The 22507-nt window shown below is 26.2% G+C and overlaps 1 protein-coding gene across 1 annotated transcript; it reads left to right on the top strand.

The window, feature by feature from the left end:
* Positions 1 to 1446: 1446 nt before the first annotated feature.
* LOC111635127 (N-acetylglucosaminyl-phosphatidylinositol de-N-acetylase-like) lies at positions 1447 to 21330 on the top strand. Its single transcript, XM_023379984.1, has 7 exons — positions 1447 to 1750; positions 5968 to 6067; positions 15851 to 15941; positions 16021 to 16088; positions 17219 to 17250; positions 17339 to 17469; positions 20126 to 21330. The coding sequence occupies exons 1-7, from the start codon at positions 1513 to 1515 to the stop codon at positions 20255 to 20257; spliced, it is 792 nt and encodes a 263-aa protein (XP_023235752.1). The 5' UTR covers positions 1447 to 1512; the 3' UTR covers positions 20258 to 21330.
* Positions 21331 to 22507: the final 1177 nt, after the last annotated feature.

Below are 22507 nucleotides of genomic sequence, written 5' to 3'. Positions count from 1 at the left end.
GTGTTGATGATTCAGTATAAGAATTAACTTGACAACTTGTCCAATTTTCATATCAACAAAATAACTAATAAGAAATTAATAATTCATAACTATTTTCCATAGTAACGAAATCAATCATAACTACTGTTATATATTTAAAAAGCCAGTGTAAATCGCATTTACCTATCATAAATTCACGCATTGACACACTCTTTATGCATAATTCACAGGAATTATCATTAAAATTTCAAATGTTTAACATTGATATAACAAAAACTTATAGCAAAACGAAAAGATATATAGGCCTATAATATAGTTCAAGTAAATGAAAATGCAGTAAAACATATATAAAACGGACCCTCTACAAAACGAAAAACCTTTCTAAACCGAAACGATTTTTGAGCCTCAACTGTATAACATAATCTGAATAAAGTGGAAGTTTTTGGAGTAACAGCTAAATTCTAAACCATTAAGCACATTTCAAGGATATCGGTTTTTACACAGAGAAGTCTGTGTAAAAATCCAACATATCTCGACATGTTTTTGAAACATAAAACACTTTGTATTAAACAGTTTTAAATATGAGTTTTAACATTTCTTCAATACACTTTCCTGCATAACCCGCTATAAAACGGAAAATTTTGGCCGCTACCGTCGCGTTCAGTTTTACACAAGTTTTACTATATTATCAATGAATTTCTTTACAAATAATAGAAAAAATATATATATTAAAAGTTATAATCGTATATACATTATCAGAAATTCAAGTGTTATTTTCCACTGCAAGTTAATTCGGGTTTTCCAATCAGTAGATCGCGAGTTAGTTTTTAAGTAATCCGATATGACCGAAGGTAAAAGGTTGAAAAGTATATGTTTTTACCATATTTTTTTTTTTCAATGCAAACAGATTTTATTTGGGTAAATATTATTAAAGATAACATGTCTAACAAATAAAAGATAATTTTATTTAAATTTATAAACAATAAAGGCATAAATTAATATATTAAAGTATTATCAAGAAGAGGTTACTTTTAGGTCAATATCTATATATTAATGTATGCACGAATTATCTAAAGGTAACTATTGCTGTATTTACTACACAAGCAATTACTTACGTATCTAACATGCTTCTACGAAATTCAATCCAATTTTTATGGAAAAGAATTTAATTATTTTAAAATAAATACCTATGAATAATTGCTTCATCTCTATACACCATCCTGTTATTATGACAACCAATTCCACACAAAAATATTATTTAAAAAAATTCATTAAATTGTCAAAGCGTATCCTAGCAACCGACAGATAACAAAACTCCAAATACCGATAGCAGCGACATTATGTTAAAATTAAAAAAAATTTTTTTAATTATTATATATTTAACACGTAAATTATAATTATTGCTTACAATATTATAATATAATTTAAAATGTATTAAGCTAAATTATTTATAATTTTGAATTAAAAAAAGAAAAAAAAAGACACACTCTTCCAACATGGCTGTTGCATGCGTGAGTGTTTGTCTAGTTCAATATGATGGATATTTTGACGTTTTTGTCGGGTGTAATTATGATCTCTGTTATAACTTATTTAATTATAAACGTAAATAAGTTTGTGAGGAATATAAAATGTGTAAAAAAAGCGAAAAAAGTATTAGTAGTCGTCGCTCATCCGGATGACGAATGCATGTTCTTCGCTCCGACTTTGATAAATCTTTGTAAAAGAGAAAAGTCATCAGTTACGGAAGTCCATTTGTTATGTTTATCATCGGGTAAGTTAAACAGAATTGCGTTATGCAGTATTTTAGTAGGTTAATTTACTTATTAAATACAAAATCACTGAATTTTAGACTCTGATCTTTGCATATACGAAAATTACCTAAACACGCGAACTTTCGCGGGGGAAACGTGCGTGACATTTGTTTTCCGATAAAAGCATGCTTTTAATTAGCTCAAACGATAAATAATATGTCTGTATCTGGTTTTAATCATTACGATTTGTTTCTGAGAATTGTATATAATTTTGGTTTCGTAATAATAGGAAGAAAACGTATTAAAAATTCAATAGAAGTTACTTTTAGGTCATTGATTTACGTACGTACAGTATATAGGAGCCGTACATTAATTATGTGTAGAGTGTGGGGAGAGATAGTGAAAATTGCATTATTGTACTCGGTGGAGGAGGCATTATCTACGTGGTCTTTTAATTGTGTTAGTTGCATAAGAATTTGTTTTTACATGACTGCTTACTAGTTGTGTGAATAAACTATCAGGTAGAAAATATTTTCAGACCTTTAAATTGGTTCTTAGGTGTTAGAGTCTGCAAACTATTGTATGTATTGTGCATTATACTGTATAAAATTAAACGAACGTGACTTGACAAAAATATTTCATTACATGCACTGGGGGGTCAAAAGTGGCCCAAAAACTGTATAAGTAATTAATGGATGTCGACATGAGCTAAGTTCCAAAAACCAACTTTAATTAACATAATTTATGTTTAGATTTGGTTTAAGATTATGTAGGATGTAGAAACTGAAGATATAAATATTTAACTATACTTTTTCCTTTTTCTAGTTCCTAATCAGCTTTATTTTATTCCATAATATTTCATTGTTTTTGTCTAAGGCTTCATAGATAGTGTAGAATGAGATTGATTGTCTTCATTTATTCTTATACTGATTAATTATTCATTTCTTGTTTTAATTTGAATAAAAACTGAAGTAAATGTATTTTTTTTCACTTCGGGTTTTAATTTTATTTATAACAAGAACTGAATACACTATTTCTTTTATATCATTCTTGAATATTATAAGAATGGTGCAAAAGATAGATGAGTATGTTATGTACGGATCTTAAAACTTGTACGTCTGTTGCCATTATTTTAATTTTAAAATTGGTTACATGAAGCATTTATATTAATTTGAAATGATTATTTAAACATTAATAAAAATACAGAAATGATTATTTAAACATCTAATAAAAATACAGAAATGATTAAAACTGAAAAGAAAAAAAAAATGATTTATGAAGCACACAAAATTTAAATAACAAATGTTTCTAAAGAATTTTTGAACAACTAAACTCATTGACAGGAGAACAACTATTTTTAGTATAAATATAGGCTCAATTTAAATTAACTAAATAAATTTAAATTAATTACTGGCTAAATTTTTAAATAAAATTAATAATTTTGTCCCTGTCTATTCATATTTCCTGTGAATTTAAATAAATAAATGTAAATGTAAAGTCCTAACTGTGTTAGGACTTTACATTTACATTTATCAAAATGAGTTAGGACTTTAGATTTACATTTATCAAAATGACACAGTTAGGACTTTACATTTACATTTATCAAAATGAGAACACTTTTTTAGCAAATAATTAAATATATCAAAATTCTAGAATGACTTCCTGAGGAAAATAATTAGTTAAATCTTACAGAAAAGGGAGGAAAATAGAAAAAAATAAGGAAAGAGGAAGAGATAAAGAAAAATATAAATGTGTCTCGTTTGTCAATCTTCTAAAAGTTAAAATACTAACTGATATATGAAGAGAAGATGTGTCAATATAACATATGTCAGAGCTCAAATAATATTTATAATTAACAAAGTTAGAAATAAGATGCTGAAAGAGATAAATAAAAGAAGAATTTATTTAGTTCTTATTTTTAGAAAATTAAAAAAATGAAATGAGAGAATATATTAATGATATTAGGAACATTTCAAAGCTCGATATTCATAATAAAATTAAATGATTGCTGGATTAAATTGGGCTGCTTTACTGTACTGTTAATAGTGATAAAACAGTCTGATTTAATTTGTCAATTATTTGATGATATTATTAGGAAATTAAATATGAGAATAAGAGAAATAAAAATGCAGCTTTAAATAAGAACAAAAACTAATTATGGATGAAATTAAATTTGTTTAGATTCAGAAAAAAAATTCAATGAATTTACAGAGAAAATTGCATTTAATAATAAAGTATTAAAAGAATAGTAATTAACTGTAAAAAGATATGAATTTTAGAACTTTTATTATTTAATACATTTTTCTTGTGGTTCTATAATTAAATTTCATTCTATTTTAATATTTTAAAATGTATTTAATAGAGATAACCGACACTGATATATTGATGTACTTTATTAGAATGTTTTCAATATTGGAATCAGTTCATTTTATTCATCTTTTGATTAGTCACTATGAAAAAAAGAGAGAGACTGGAGTACCAGTTTGTAAAGTGAATCAATTCCAATATATCAGGAACATTCCAATATACTGAAATATTACTGCTGTCAAATTAGTATTGGTTACATCTCTAATATTTAATCTGAAAATGTAAATGAAACAGAGTATTTAGTCTTCAACTATTAAATTACAAATATGTAGTTACAAAATTTCTGTAAGAATAATTATATGAACAGTTAATTATCTATGAAAAACACTAAACCTATAAACCAGCAAATTTTTATTACAAGTGCAAACATTTTCACCCATGTTGAATGGGCATCATCACTCGCACACTCTCATTTGTTATAAAAATTGCTGGTTTATAAGTTTAGTGTTTTTAATTCTAATTTAATTAGTTTTAAGTGGCAGTTAATTATCTAATTATATAATCTGTCAGTTTAAGCAAGTTAAAAACTTACTTTTTAAAGCTGAAACTTTTTTAAAAAACTGATATTAAACTGACCTTTTTGCATGTTTCCAGCACTTCTGATATAAACAAGACGTAAACGTTTGGCCTCTTTTAGAGGCCACCGTCAAACTTTTTATCGAGCAGTTTTTATCCAAACTTTTCAATTTGGAACACTTTTGAAAGATGTTCTGGAACAAATTAACTTGGATTACTATATCTTTATTCTCCACTGTTCAATATACAATAACTGTTTCTGGAATTAAAAAGGTAAAAAATATAAAGAAGTATCATGTATACATTATCAAGAAGAATTGGGGTTTGTGTATGTTTAAACTAAATGGTTTAAGTTCAGTTCAAGAGGATGGATTTTATAAAACTTCATTATTTATTATGATTCCTCACTTATTTATTTAAAGAGTGTGATTAGACTTGCAGCTGAAAAGAATTAAATACAGTAATACCCCGAACTTATGCGATAGGTGGGACTGAGTGATAACCACGTAAGTCGGGGTATAATTTCGCATATAAATACATACAAATAATTTTTAATTGGGGCCGGAGACTAAAGAAAACAATAATTTAGAAAAAACTGTTTAATAAAATCTTAGATAATATATATGTATGACAAATTATATTATTATACAATTTTTCACATTTACTTGATTATCACACCATAATTTTAACATTGTTTCCATCTCAGGGATAATACTGTGACGTTTACGAATGATGCTTGAATTTAAAGATTGAGCATTTTTTACAGCTTTGAGAATTTTTTCTTTACCTTTTATAATTACTTCTTTGCCAATTCACAAATTTTCATTTTTGTATCGAAGTCTTTAATAATGTTAACTTTACATTCCAAAGATAAAGTTTTTCTTTTCTTGTTTGATGCAGAAGAATCAGTTCTACTTTGTTTGTATGACATAGTAGAGTCTCTCAAGTCTCCATAGATATAACAAACACAGAAATAAATAACACAAAATAAATTGCAGCTATATGTTGATTCTGCACGACATGTCCGAACATGTAAGCTGAACAATAGTGTGGGGGGAGTGAGTAATCAAGAGTTGCATGGAGCTCAAACAAAAGATGAATCGAAGAGATTTGAAAATCGCATAACACCGGGTTCGTGTAAGTCGAGGTATTACTGTACTGAAAAATTTTTAAATGTTTACTGAGACATGAACTTACAATACGTCAAACAGTAACCATATGCCATTGCATTTATTTTTGGTTTATTTATTAAAGTCATAAGTTTAAGTAAAAAGATTTTTTTATTTTTATAGAAATATTTATGAGTTACATAATACAGAAACTAATAAATTAATACATGTTGTATTATTTTCAGGTAATTACTATAGTCAAGGAAAATTAAGAAAAATTGAGCTAAGGAAAAGTTGCCAAATGTTAGGAATTCCATTAAGTAACATTACAGTAGTACAACATACGTAAGAAAATATTCTGTATTTGTTATTTGTATTCAAATAATATATTTACACCATATTTTTATTTAAAATATCTTAATTATTCCAATAAACAGCACAATGCCTATAACTTTTTCATCTTGCAGTTGCACTGTTTATAAGAGTATGACTATTATTTCTATTCTTTGGGAATTGGGTGCAATTATTATTTGAGGCAACTGTTAATGGAATAAATTCGGTAACTTTTTCCACTATTATTATTCAGACAATAATGCAACACTCAAAATAATCACACTTTATTTGAACATTTGGTAAGAATGAAAATGCTAAATAAAATGTGCAATTTTACAGTTTACAATAAGCCTTAACATTATACATGCCAGTGTTCTTACTACCACATAGTACTGTGTATGACTTTATTCATCTTGCACCTGAGCTGTTTATTTGAAGGTGTTTACTAATAGAGGTTGTTTTTGATTACAATAAATGCAGTTATTTATATAAAGTGACAAAAAAATCACTACTATATAATATAGGAATTATATATCCTTTATTATATTAATATTTTTAATAACAAGTTTTTTGAAATTTTATAATCTGATAGTAATATTTCATAAATATTTATAAAGTTTCTGATCATAGAAATATTTTTAGATTATGAAAAATTTTTGGTAACTAAAGTTACTAACAATTAAAAAAATATCTCATAAATTACCTCATGTTTCATTTGCTATAAGTATTATAATATAAAATAATTATTCATTTTGTAATTATATTTTTCTTTCACTTTTTAATAATTTTAATAATTTTAAAATAAACAAGTTATTGAATTTTATATTTTTTATAATTCAGATTGTTGAACAATGTATTTAATATTTATATAAAAATAATAATAATTGCATTCTTATAATTGCATAAGTTTTCCCACAAATCTCACATTGCATCCTTGCTCCCATAACTTCCATATTGCAAAACTCACTATGAACAGTGAAACATCTTTCACTCAAAACACAATAATGCAGGAACAAAACAAGATATCAACAATCTGAAAAAAAACAGCTTACTCTAGGTTATCACGAACATAGTGTTGTCAACTTCATGACACTAGGACACTCCATTTTTGCCCAATTCAAAAAGTTTGGTTATTTTTTGAACAGACTTCTTATGTAAAATTAAATTATGCCAGACACAACCATCCAGTTTCACAACTAAGAAACAAGAACCAAGTTGGCAGTTGACAATTGAGATGCTAATATCAGGAGTGGCATTGAGATAATCAAAGAAGTACCAGATATTAAACAAAAGACTGGTATCTATCATTGAGAAATATTAGGAGTACCTCAAAATTTATTTTTTGAGAGCAATTGCCCACAATCCTTAAATATTTAATAATGTTTGAATGTAATTTTTTAATAGAAAATACAATAAAATTATTTTATCCTTTACTATATTTACAATAATTTTTTTATATCATACAATGATATCTTTATATCATTATTATCCAAACAATATTAAAAAAGAAATACAAATAACAAAAAACATGTCAAATGTTCCATTTGGTGAAATGTCTGTCAGACAAATGTCCAAGTGCCAAAAAATATACAGTCATTCCAACTGATATGTGACCAACCACGTAATGGTCAATACACTGAAATGTCTTTAAAAAGATGTATCTTTTTAAAGACATTTCAGTGTAATAAATATATTTATGCTTTTTAATGTTATACTCTTGATGAAAAATACTTTTCCTGTTTTAAGAATTGACTGACTCTATATACTAATAATACTACACTTTAAACATGATTTTATATAAATTAATTATTACAAATGTCTTAAAATAAGCCATATAAAAATATGTAAACATGGTCAAAAGAATCCAAAAAAATATTATTATACAGTCAATAATTAGAATATACCTTTAATCGATCAAATTTTTTTATACTAGAAAATTTTATATATTCGTTGCAGTATATATTGAATATTAGTAAAAGAATTATTAAACAATTTACAAAGTTTTCCTGTTAAGAAACATTATGTCACATTTTGGATGGAACTTGGATTTTTTGATATTTTCTAGCATAATAAAAAGATTACTGATTATTAAATAATACCTTTAATATAGCCACATAAAATGCTTTAAAATGTACTGTACAATAAATGTAGAATAATGTTAAAACCTAATTAATCTTGTAAGTAAAAATAATAATAGGATTTTTTTTTTACTATATTTTAAAAAATTAAAATAAAATGAGAATATATAAAAATTTTATATTTATAATATAGTATCAACATTTAAGAATATTTTTTCTATTTTGGCTTTTTCTCCCATGTGGACATTAAGAGGGTTCTTTTTTCATACCCATCAGGTTTAGCAATGGGGACAAATTGGTGATAATAGCCAGGGTTTGATGTATTTGGAATGGACTATCCATGAAAAATTCATAGGGTTTTTTGACTGTTCAGATTTGATTTTGAGTCACCCTAGAGCAGTAACCTGACACATAAAGTGCCTTAGCCATTTACCTAACAAACTATAAAATAAATTAGAGACCATCTTATCTACATCTGTATTTACAATATATATTTGGTGAAATCTTAAAATAGGATATTTTATTTTACAAAATCAATTTTACTGAATAATCTTATATGAAACTTGTAATTATCTACTTTTAATAAGAAAATAAAATTATAGTTACTAATTACTAGCTCATTAATTATTACATTTTTTAATTCCTCATAATTTTCATTTTTTTTCTATTTAGTATTATATACAATAGAGTAAAAAATTGATATATAGACAAGTTTGATTATGATAGTTTTGAATATTTTTTGTAAACCAAGATCTTTCTAGGGATGTTTTTAATTGTTTAAAAGTAAATAATTCACAAAGTTTAAACTTTATTTCTGAAGTTTACTTTAAAAAACATATAATTTAGGCTTAGAATTAAATTTTTTGATGGCCAATATCAGAGAATAATAATAATAAATTTCATAAGAATTTAGTGTAAAGTTTGTAATATTTAAATATTCCTTTTAAAATTTGAATAGCTTTTCAAAAATGATTGAATTGTACTTCATTTTCTAGAAACAGTAATATAGAATTTTTCAAAGGAATGACAATGAAAAAATATTTATATATATAATACTTGATCATAACAAATCAGCAAAAATAGAAATATTTGATAAATATTAAGAAGTAGTTGTACATAGATTTACATGAATCATGAAAATATCTAATATCTGATATTTTCATGATTCATGAAAATATCAGATATTAGATTTTCTGAAAATACAGCCACACCCTGTTATCTAAACTCTTATTATAAAAAATGACATTTTTTAATACCTATTGTAATATGTAAATCTAGTGATTCCATTATTATGATTCATTCAGAGTATATGAAAAAATTCAAAATTTGCACTAGTAAAAATGGGAAGAAGTAGGAAGCAATCCTTTTCATCATATGTCACTTACTTAGATGTTATGTACAGTATGGTACAAGGTCATCAAAGTAAATATGGTATTTCTTAGTGGCAATCTTAGGCAGCCTTAGATAATTCGTGGCAGGACAACTCACAATAAGCACTCTGAATACAAGAGATGTGTGGAATTCATAGCCAAATTGAAGATCAATCAGGATTATGCATGGAGCATGAATGACCTCACAGAAGAAATTGATGAACAGTCTGGTAGCATACAAGGACCTGCAATTCCATTCTTTTGTCTTCAGGAATTGCCAACTCTTGACTAAGAAGAAGAAGAAGAAGGACAGAAAACTGAAGCTTCAGACTCTGGTCCTCTGACTTGTGGGGCATGGTTGGGGCAAAGATAAATGCAAGCATCACAATACCAAAGATGCTCTGAAGGCTTCTATCACGGAAGTGATGACGAACATGGACAAGGAGTAGGTCAAGCATGTCTACTGCTGTTTTAGGTCAAGGCTGAAGAAGGTTGGGCATGTAGCAATTAATTGCAACATGGAGGCTACATAGAATAATTTTGTTCTGTATGTTGTGTATGTTTGTACCAAGTTTTGTAATTGATTTTTCCTTCTATTTTTAATTGTTTTTCATTATATGGTGACTTTTCTGGATTTACCTCAATGACTCTATATATAACATGGGAAAATGTTGGAATCATGTCATATTTGACCATTCAGGTTTTTTTGCAAGCCTCAATATTTTAAGACCCCTGAATCAAAATATGTTGAAAAAACAGGAAAAAATTTCCATGTGTCTGTATTTTGTTTAATATTTCAGTATTGGTAAAGATTAAAAATTTGGTCAATGGTATTTACATTAAAATATAAAAATATATTTATTTTAATATATCTTCAGTTAATTTTTTAATACAATATTAAAATACTATTGAACCTGTCTATCTTGAATTTCATGAAAACAAGGGAGAAAAGATTTGAGATAAGACAGGTTTAGAGATGAGATATATCAGCTCCTACCTGTGAAGAAGCTTGAAATCGTGCTCGATGTAAAAGAAAAGTCTTAACCTCCAAGTATAGAAAATGGAAGAAAAATCCCGCCGTGGCAGACCTCGTGTACTGAAAGATTACAAGTGTAGATTCTGCCCAAGTTTTTTCTCAAATAGATTAAATTGGAGAAAGCACATCAAAAAACACTTGTATTTAAGACTTCTTCCATGTAGTGTATGCGGTGAAAAATATAAAACTAAAAGAAAATTGCGTTTTTATAAGAAGTTGCACACAGGAGAAAAAAAGTTTCAGTGTAAACTTTGTTTTCGAACTTTCAACAATATTGCAAAGTTTAATAGACATAAAGCAATTCACAAGTCTTACTTTTACTGCGATATATGTCAAAGAAGATTTATGTATAAACGCAAATATGAATTGCACAGGAAATCTCATCTGATAGAAGCACCTGACCGAAATAAACATGTAAAAAAAGAAGAAACACAAGCAGGATCTTCTTCAGCTCAAATTGTGTTAAGCTTCCATAATTACTCTCTTCCACAAACTCAAACTTCGAATAAAATAAAGAAAACATCAAAAACTTCGAAAATTGGCAGTTCGGTGGAAAAAGTAAAACAAGTAGCATCTTCTTCAGCTGACGTTCAGGAAGAAGTAACGATAGAAGCAGGGCCATCTTCAGCTGACATTCAGGAAGAGGTGACGATAGAAGCAGGACCAGCTTCATCTCATATTCAGCATATTATTGGAATTTACAATTTTTTAAAAACTCATCTTTACCATAAATGGTAATAGGTTGAATGGTAATGATTGAATAGTAAATGGTAATAGGTTTGATTGAAGATATGGTATTTTATTAGTACAATAGCAAGTACGATACATATCTATATTAGGTGTAAATAAAACATTTTTGACACATCTTAACAGAAACAGTTTGTCAACAGTTTCTGATGCCTAACTTCAACCAATAAGATGCAAACCAAATTCATAGTCAATCAGAGAAAAGCAGCATTAATTGCAACTATGTACAGTATTGGAAGAGATCTTTCTTAACTACAATTTATGCTACTAAAATATAATTACTGAGCTTTGAATTTGTAATTGACACTTCAGTCTGTAGTTTGAGACAGAAAGGTTTTGAGATAAACATGGAAAATATATTGAATTTATGCTGAAAATGAAGGAAAATAAATAAATTTTGAGATAAACATGTTTAAGATAGACAGGTTCAACTGTATAATTTTTGTAGCTTTAATATATTTTTATATTTTAATGTAAATACAGTACTATCAACCAAATAAAACTTTAATTTTAATCAATTGTGTTGTGAATTATGGTATTGGCAAAATTGCCAGAGGACATTTTGATCCATTTGCATTCTTTTGTGGAGGCACAGCCACAAATAAAAGGTTGTCTCCATAAGTGATAATTATTTGGGACTGTTGCTAATATTGTGAACAATGGAAATGAAGACATTTTTGTAGCTTTTAATTAAGAAATGAAATTTGGCATAACAACTTATATATAAAGGAGTATTAATGATATGTGGAATGGAGTCACAATGAAAATTTTACTTATTATTGGAATTTACAATTTTTTAAAAACTCATCTTTACCAACAAAATTAAGTCTTTTAACTTTTACAATAATCAATAATATAAAAGTTACTTTTTAATAACATCTCATAACATATGGTGCCATACAGTTTTAGCATTGCTAATGTGACCCAGTATTTCTTAAACATAAAAAATTCTAGCAATGTATTGCTAGATTTTTTTTTAATCTGTTTTAGTGGTGTTGTATCAGGAAAATATTTGAAGGAGTATAGAATATGCTGCAGCATCTCTTTTTTTAATATCAATACAAGATTTTAGTTTTTAATTTTAGCTACTTTTATACAAATAACTATTATTTTTAAACTATGACTGTTGGACATTTTATAGTATATTATCATATCAAATGAATACAATTATATAAAAAAGGGAAAAATATTTTTGAATGTCTTTTTTCAAAATATACTGAATACATGCCAGCATTGTATCTATCTTATAAGATTTTTCAGCTTGATAATTTTTATCACAAAATTTTAATGCAATTTTTCAACTCTAATAATTCATTATAGTAGGTTCTCTATCATTATTGTTATTTTCATTATTATTTTGTTTATAAACAGTAATATTTTAATATAAAATGCACAGTACAGTACTTCTATTTTCATTGCTATTATTAAAAACAAACTCACTTTATTTACAATTCTTAATATTGAATACGATATAAATACAGTAGAATCTATTTTAATAGATCACAGAACAACAGATTTTTCGGAATAATGGATTTCTTTCACTAGGTTCTGCCAAATCAATGTAATTTCACCTTATTTTAGCAGATCTGTTACTTGAAATAACAGATTTTTTTCTAGCTTTATCTTTTGTAAACATCATATTTTATCAATCTTTAATTAATAATTGGATATTTCTGGATACTGAATTCAAAAAAATATATTGCACACTGTGCAAACTAAGCACATTATCATAACAGTTCTCATGTCTAATGTTGCAACTGCACATTAGTGCCTTCCTGTAGCACATTGATTATTGGAGGAAAACTACTTTCAGTTAACATTTCCAGATATGCATGTGTATGCAACAAAGATGTGCCTCATTTTTGTTGTAGACATGTATTTGGGAATATTGCACCTTGAAATCATGCTTGTGTAACAACAACATTTTATACTGACGATGTCACCAAAAGAAACCTAGAAATGTCGCAATATATATATTAGAATTAGAATATATATATTCTAATTGATCTATATCAATATATATATGTAAAGGTGTGATTGGCCCTCCAAAGCCGGAGGCGCTTGAAACAAAAGGAGTGACGTGGAACAATAGAAAATAAGGTCAGAAGCTTCTGAAAAGTCAGAAAGAACGGACCACGTGCAAGACCTCGGATATAGTAGGACAAGACAAAGGAACTTCATATAGTTAACGATATTTCCTTCTCGAACTTACATAAAATATTTACATATATATATATATATATTGATATGGATTAATATATATATGTATATATATTGATATGGATCAATTATTGGGCTGCAATTTTGCAATTTGAAAAAATTGTTGACTTATAAATTCTCACTGTTGTCCATCTGTTCGTCTGTCTATCCTTGTTTAATCTCAGGAATGGAGTTAGGTAGATGAAAGTCAAGACATTCTGCCCTTAAGCTATGGAAAGCTTAAGGGCAGAAGGCTCTGATTAACTATATACAAACTTTCAGTTTGCAATGGAAGTAATGTTGTTTCAAATTTAAAATTTTTTCCTGAAAGAAGTTAGATAGATGACTGGCACGACTCTGTTGTAACAGGAAAAGTATTGTGTACAGGGGCAAAACACTACTAATTTGAAATGGAGAGTATATTATTTAAAATAAATAAATTAAAAATTGCAGCCTGACATTGTGACAATATCACAATAAATAATTGCTCATTGGTTTTAAAAACCAATTGAAAAAGGATATATAAAGTTAGATTATATAAAAGCATATATGAATAAATTAATTGATTGTTATATATCTATATCTATACTAATATTATAAAGAGATAATGTTTGTATGTAAGTTTGTTTGCAGCAGGTAATCTCCAAAAATACTCATCCGATTTCAAAAATTCTTTCACCAATATTTAGAATGGAACTTCAGGGTGGACATAGGCTGTATATTATTCCGTTAAACATTCATATAAATTAAATTATATCATCTAGGGTTAAGGCTTTTATGTCCAACAGATGGCGCTACGAGTACGATGCCCTAAGTTTGCTTTTCTGCGAGGCATTATGCTTTTCTGTGAGGCATTATGCTTTTCTGTGAAAATGGACTAAAGCGGATCATCTTCTATCTATCTATATAAATAAAAATGTAATGTTCATTTGTTCCTACCGATTCCTTTGGAATTTTGACACAACGCTGCATTCGAATACGCACATGTTTTTATATAATATACATGTCGAAATCCCCCGCGGGAGATGGACGGGATTAAGGCTTACCATAAAGAATTCTGCTTCTATTTATACTGTTTTAGATGCGGGTTTTTGCGTTTTTGATTGTGTTTTAATAGGGTACATCAAGAGAATGTACACTAAGAAGAAATTTTTCGATATTCCCCCGCGGAGGAGAGAGACAGGATTAAGGCTTACCGTGAAGAACTTGGCTTCTATTATACTATTTTAGATGCAGGTTTTTGCATTTTTGATTGCGTTTTAATAAGGTACGTCAAGAAAATGTACACTAAGAAGAAATTTTTCGAAAAATTCCTCCCCACGGGGGGAGTGTTATAAATTTATAATAGATACATTTTGAGCCACAACGTGTGGCAGGGTCTGCTAGTTCTCTGATAAAATGATAGAACACATGCTCTAGTGCAGGGGTGGCCAACAGTTTTTGCCCCCGGGCCGAACTGGAAAGAAAACTTTATTCACGGGCCGAACCAGAAGCTTCCCAAGGAAGATTTTGAGGTGGTGCGAGATCTCATTGTGGTGTCACCCCGTAGAGACTAAATTGTACATAGAGATTACAGATACATTTTTCACATTATCATGCATTATCAACATTCTACTCTGTACTTAAGAGTGTAATGGAGGGTTAACTCTAAATGCACAGTGAGTTAATTTTTTTTTTTTTTTTTTTTTTTTTTTTTTTTTTAGGTATCAGAATTTTTCATGGAGTTATTCAGACCTGAGTAGCTAATATTGAAAGATTAATCTTGGGCCGCATAAATTCATTAGATGGACCGGATCTGGCTTGCAGGCCATATGTTGGCCACTTGCTCTAGTGTCTCTATCTTGAATGCATACTTGAACATTTTAACATAAAATCTAAATTTTTAAATGAAACATTTTTAAAAATATTGTATTTTATTAATTGTGTTTAATATTTAATTTACATATATGCTGAAGATGATTGGAAATAATGCTGAAAACATTTCTTAATAAATATTTTTAATTTCCAAAACAAACTGTTTCATTTTTGATTTAAAAAAAATTAAAATATTCCAAATATTCTATTGAATTTCAATAGAGTAAAGTGTTTGGAATATATTTTATTTTCAGCATTAATCACAATGAATTATATTATAAAATGTTTACAAAGAAAATCAATGTTGCTATGCATAAATTGATTTTTACTCTAATGTTAAAAAGTATGAATTTAATATAATTGAATGAGTTAATAACAGAATATTAAATAATTAAATATTGACTAAGTAAATATTTTTACATATTAGATTTAATTTTATACACTTTTTATTTATTCATTTATTCTTTGTTTAGTTTTGCACTTAATATTAGTTTTTTTTATACTTGTCAAGATCAATGCCTGATGATCCTATGTGTTTATGGAGAGAAGATTTAGTTGGTAACATTATTCTTAAGTTTATTGAAAGACTATCCATTGATACAGTAAGTTAATTATTTTAATGTTGTTACAGTTTATAAATTCAGATTTAATGTGTTTATAAATGATATTTGTTCTATTTAGGTGTTTACATTTGATGAAAAAGGAATTAGTGGACATTTGAATCATAAATCATTATACAATGGTTTGAAGTAAGTAAATTTTTATGAATATTTTTAAAATATCAAAAGTTAGATTCATCACATATTTATAATTCAGACAAAGAAAAATTTTTTCCGTACATTTCATAAATATTAAATATTGGGACCTAAGATCAAATTCAACTATGCAACTTAGGAATTTTTGTGTGTGGTTGGGTGTTGTTTCGCACTACTTGGCCATCCTGATTAATTTTGCATGTTAATCAAATTTTGCATTAATAAAGAAATATCTGAACAAATGAATATTTGTTTCAGGATGACATTAAATATTACAAACTCTTATCACTTTACTAACAAACACAATGAGGTCATTAAATGATATATTTGTAAGCAATAAAATTGAATAAATTTTAATATTTCTGTTAAACATGTAGTGATACGTTACATTTTATATTAAAATATTACTACATAAAATCAGAACAATAATAAAAATAAACTAGAATTACATTTATTGTTTTGAATACCTGCCAATTGAGCTGAGCATACAAAATCCTAGCTTAAGTCTATGGCAGAGTTTTTCTCAAGGACAATCTGATCAGGATTTCAAATATCTTATGACATTTACCGACCTGAACTTGATAGCCATACCTGATTTGGTCAAGATCAGTGAAGCAGTTTCAGAGTTATTTAAAAGGAATGACTTTTGAATGTAAAGAAATAGACTTTCCTCATTTAGCTCAACAGATGTGATAGTGAACTTACTATAATGGATTGTTAAGAATAAGCTAGCTCATAAGAGTATAATGAAATCTTGTGATAAAAATTTATTAAATGCAATTTAGTAATTAATAATTTATTAAATGTTTTGGTCTGTGTTCAGTGACATTGTTGCCCCTAAATCAAATGAGAAAAGATTTATTACATGTAATCACTTGTACATAGTCAAATTATTTATTATTTATATTGCTGTCTCATATAAGACAAATTTGATTACATACATTATTTATAAATAAATTTATATGTATATAGTAATATATAGTATATTCAAATTAAGCTAATTTGCTAAACATGTACTTTTTGAAGAACTTGTATCTTGTGTGTCTAGCAGGTTGTAATTGATTTCTAAATAGAATTGTAAATAATAGTTTTAAATATAATTTCATTTACATTTCTTTTTACAGTTATTTACTTGAAGAAGGATTAATTCCCAGAGGTAAATTTTAAAAAGTGTTTAAAAATATTTGTGTTATTATACATAGTCAGTCGTTTTCATTTATTTTATTTATGCAATTTTTTTTTAGGGTGTAAAATTTATTTATTAGAAACTGTCAATATTTTTCGAAAATACAGCATTATTTTCGATTTAATTATCAGTTTAATTTGGTCAAATCGGGCATTTATTTCTTCGCTTCAAGAAGTTAGACTTGCACAGGTTTGTTTATTTTATTTATATTTTTTTTTAATTATTTTGAATGTATCTTTTTAATATATTTGTTTGGATATATATTTATTATCTAGTTATCATATTTACCATATATACTAATATTTAAAATATATTCAGTTTAAAACATTTTTAATTCAGTTTTAAGGATTAATAAGTTTACACACTGAGCTATCTTTCAAAGCTTTCCTCTAATATTACCAATCTTTTCTGGAAACAGTATTTTTATGATTATAATTTTATTTTCCTTTATGTTATTAAAAGCCTCTCTGTGTATTTTAATAGAAAATAGTATTAATATATAAAAAGACAGTCATTTTCCAAAAAATATTTTGGAGCGATCACCATTTATTTCTTTAAAATTTTCCATAACAAACTTGAGGCGACCCGACCTTTCCTTTTAGGCTACATGGCCGCCTATATAAAAAAAAAAAAAAAGAAAATAGTATGTTAATGTCTATGCTTTTTCTAATATTTTAGAGGAAAAAAATTCTTAATATTTGTTAATATAATCTATTTAAATCAATTGGCATTTAAATATATATATATATATATGCAACTTTATCACATGAATTGCATTGTAATCAAAATAAAACATTGGCATAAAAGTAATAGATAAATAAATAAACAATAATAATAAAATTAAATTATGTATGTTCAAATGTTCCATCATGAAATAATCCATTTAAAAAATGTTTGGATACAGTCTTACACTTGATACCCTATATTTAAGTTGAATTTAAGTTGAAAACGTTTATGATGATATAAATAAATAAATCTCAGCAAACATAAGATAGTTATGAAAATTTATTAACTATTTCTTACTGCTGAGTCTGATTTTGATTGTTATTAAAATAATTTTAAAGATTATAATTAATACTAAGCCAAGTAATTGCCCTAATTAATCAGGCTAATATTATGCTATAATTAATAATTGGAAACTAAGTAAATATAGTTGCCTTACAGTCCTTAATTCTAATTTATCATTGTCTACTCAGACAAAACTTATTATTAGGGCCTTATACTGGTGTTTTTGGATATTGACACAAAGATGAGATCTGAATCAGAAAATTTCTTTATTATATCACCTGTAGTAATTTTTCCTGTACACATGTTACAAGTGTTTCGGGCTAACGTGCCCCTCATCAGCAGTATTACTATGACATTCTAAAATATAACAAATGAATAAAAAGATATTAAAATTAAGAATACAAAAATTATTCAACAATAAAATTTTTAAAAAACTTACAGTAAATTCACATCTGAATACAACGTACAATGAAATTATATTTAGAAGAAATTTAAATATAAAAATTGCATAATATAATTTTTCTGTATTAAATAAAAATAACAATTAAAGACTAAATTACTAAGAATATACAAGTTTAACATTTGTTTAAAAAATAACTTACATTAAGAGTTGTCAATATCCAAAGACACCAGTATAAGGTCTTAATAATAAATTGTGTCCAAGTAGACAATTAATGATAAATAAGAAACTAAGTAATTTGGTACTAGAGATAGATGTTAGGTGTCATCTCTTATTTAAATTAATAATTTAATAATTTATTAAATAATTTAGAATATTCTAGAAGAAAAGAACTAGCCCAGAGTGGGACTTGAACCCATAACCTCTGCTTACCAGGCAATGTGCTTGCCATCCAGACCCTGAGCAATTCTTCACTTCGAGGCATATTTAAAGTTAAATATAAACATTCATGGTTATGTACGACAGGACTGGAGGTGAAACCTACACCTGTAGCCTATGTACTCCTCCACTGTGGTGCTCAGCTGCCTGTGTGTAACTGTGAATGGTTATATATAAATTTAAATACATCTGGAAGCAGAGACTTGCTCAGGATTCAGATGACATAACTGGCAAGCACACTGCACAGTAAGTGGAGGTTCAGGTTCAAGTTGTGCTCCATACTAGTTATTTTCTTCCAGAATATTCTAAATTATTTATTAAATTATTATAATTATTAATTTAAATGAGAGATGATGCCTAATCCCTACCTCTAGTACCAAATTACTTAATTTCTAATTATTAATTATGACGTAATATTAGCCCGATTAATTACGGCAATTTTTTGGCTTAATTCAATACATCAGGCTTCAGGATATTGATATATGATTATAATTGTCACACTACGTACAAAAACATTCAGATTGATATCATTGAATTGTGTGTGTCCACAAATGAAATTTTCTGATAAATATAGTAACTATTTATATATTAAATTATTTTGATTTAATATGATACTAGTGAAACTTGGAAATGATGTAATTTCACATTTTACTATTGGCCTATTCAGAAATGTTTGATAACTTCTATTACTATGCAGAAATTTAAAATTTTGTATTTTGTACAGGACAAGAAATGAGAATGTTCATTTTGATTTGTAATAAAAGCATATTAACAATAGAGCATACTCACTTCTAATATTTCAAATATACTTAATAATATATACTAAATTATATAGTTACAATCAATTAAATTTAATTGTAACCACATAATCTTGTAAAATGATTAATAATTAGAAGAATATGTTGCTATGATGAGTCTATCAAATTAAACTTCTGTTTCTGTAGCTAAGTTATATGTAATAAATTTAGATATATGCTTATGTTTTATTTTTATTTTCAGAATGCGATGTCTTGTCACATCAGTCAGTTATTGTGGTTCCGTAAGCTGTATATGATATTTTCACGTTACATATTTATAAATACTTACAAAAAGTTAACTGAATCTCATTATAGTTTTCACAAAGACAAATAAGAACAATCAATGATATGTTTATGCAATAATAATAATTAAAATAATTGTATCATATTTCTATGATATAGATATTTCAACAAAATTAATTAAAACATTTCAAATGTGATATGATAATTAATAAAACAAAATATTTTGGTGGAAAAATTTTTATATGTAATTTGTTACATGGCAATTTATTTTTTATGAATAATATAACTGAAATGCATACAATTGCTAAGGAAAAAATCAAAACTAATAATTAAATATTTCAGAAATATTTATTTGTATATAAGCCAGCTACATATTTTAAACAAGTCTTTAATCATATATATGTCATATGCCTTTTGTTTTATTTATATAAAAATTTTACCTATAATTGTGTTGAATATTATGTCAAAATTCTTTCTGAAAGTACAATTTTTTTCAAACACATATTAACAATTATATTAACATATAATGTACAAAAATGTTTGTACAATTAGATAAAATGTTAGCCATAACCTACAAAACAAAAATAATTCATTCATATATACTGTATATATATATGAAGTTAGTTACTCTAGAAAATAATTTTATTTATAATACTAATATTTATTTTAAAATATTTAATCATTATAATAGTTAATTATAGTATATATCAAATATACATTTTATCTTCACATGCTCCATTAGAAACTCTGATTTTAATTCCATCAGGATCCTCTATTTCTTATTTATAGTTTAGGTAGATCTTCATTTGGTTAGTTTCATTGTTTGCTGGGCATATTTATAATGGGTGAAATTATTGTTGATATATTCACATTGAACTAAAAGCCTTTCAAATAAATCTAATCCAACTCATTATACCCTCCATATTAAATTATATAACAAAAGAAAGCTCAAATTATTCTGAATATTGTTATCACTTTATGTAGAAATTATTATATAATATAAAATGTTACTGTTATCTTCAAACTGTATGAATATGAATTTACATATAACAAACAAAAAATTCTTTTAGTTAAGTAATATTTCAGATTAAGATGAAAAATTAATTTTCTTATATGGAAAATAAGATATATGTATACAAAATAAATGTGTTCATTTTATTTTCATACTGCTGTATATATATTGTACATACATTCACTTTCTATAAATTAAAAATTTGTTAAGTATGAAGTAACAGAATTTTTGTTGTTGTTGTTGTTTGTTGTTATAAGCAAATTTTATATAAATAAAAAAAACTTTGAAAATAATGTTAAGCCAAGAAATTTATTCAACTAAAAGGTAAATTGTTTGGCAAAATTGAATATGCTCTTCTCAAAAATTTTCTCTCTAAAAGATGGTTAAAATGTTTTTGTTTTTATGATTTCAAATATGATTTTAATATCTTAATATAGTCAAACTTCTTCTAAACCTCTAAACAGCAGCCATTTTTCAGAAACTTTTTTAAACAAAAATGCATACAAACTAACCTCCAAACAACAACTATTCTAAACTGCAGCCATTTTTTATGTTCCTGTCAGTGGTCATTTTCAGAGATTCGACTATATTTACAATAAATTATAATTGAAACAATCTGTATATATATGTATTTATTTTTAACTATAAAATTTAAATTTTTACTGAATATAAAAACATTTTTGGAAAATATAAATTTTTATTTTATTATAAAATAAAAATTTTGCATTCCAACATAAATAAAATAAAATTTTAGTCGTACAATATTTATTTATTTTTTCTAGATTTTTTTTTATATAATAAGAGAGTTGAATAATTTTAAATTTAACTGCATTTTTAATTTCTTTTATAGTTTTGATAAATTTTTACCTCCTTTGTTTTTCTGTAACTTTGATTTCAGTTAGTTAATTAATACATTTTTCTCTTACTCATAGTGTACTTGTATACTATAAATTAATCAAAATTCTGTTCCATATTTTCACTCATAATTCATTAAAAACAATCAGTTTTTTCCATCTTCATTTAAGAATATTCTTCAACTCATTTGTTTTTTATCAAGCCTAGTTAAAACCTATTAAATTAAAACTATGAGAATTATTCTTATTAAACAGATTAGCTTTCAAATTAATGTTGTATTTTTAGTTTTCAAATTAAAGTTTATATAGAGTCTAAAAAATTAAGATTGCAAGAATTTATTTTTGATGTTTATTAAAAGTTAAAAGATGTTAAAAAAGAAATCTTATCCATTTACTAATGACCCTTGATGTAACTGACTAATGAGGGTCAAGGGATGATTTGATTTGTCATTCTATCCAGAGATATTGCAATCAA

This window comes from Centruroides sculpturatus, unplaced genomic scaffold (genome assembly GCF_000671375.1).
Source record: "Centruroides sculpturatus isolate CEXI.00-Female unplaced genomic scaffold, Cexi_2.0 scaffold688, whole genome shotgun sequence".
In the NCBI taxonomy this organism is placed as follows: Eukaryota; Metazoa; Arthropoda; class Arachnida; order Scorpiones; family Buthidae; genus Centruroides; species Centruroides sculpturatus.
The sequence above is the reverse complement of the archived record's forward strand: the minus strand, read 5'-3'. Positions and strand labels throughout refer to the sequence as shown.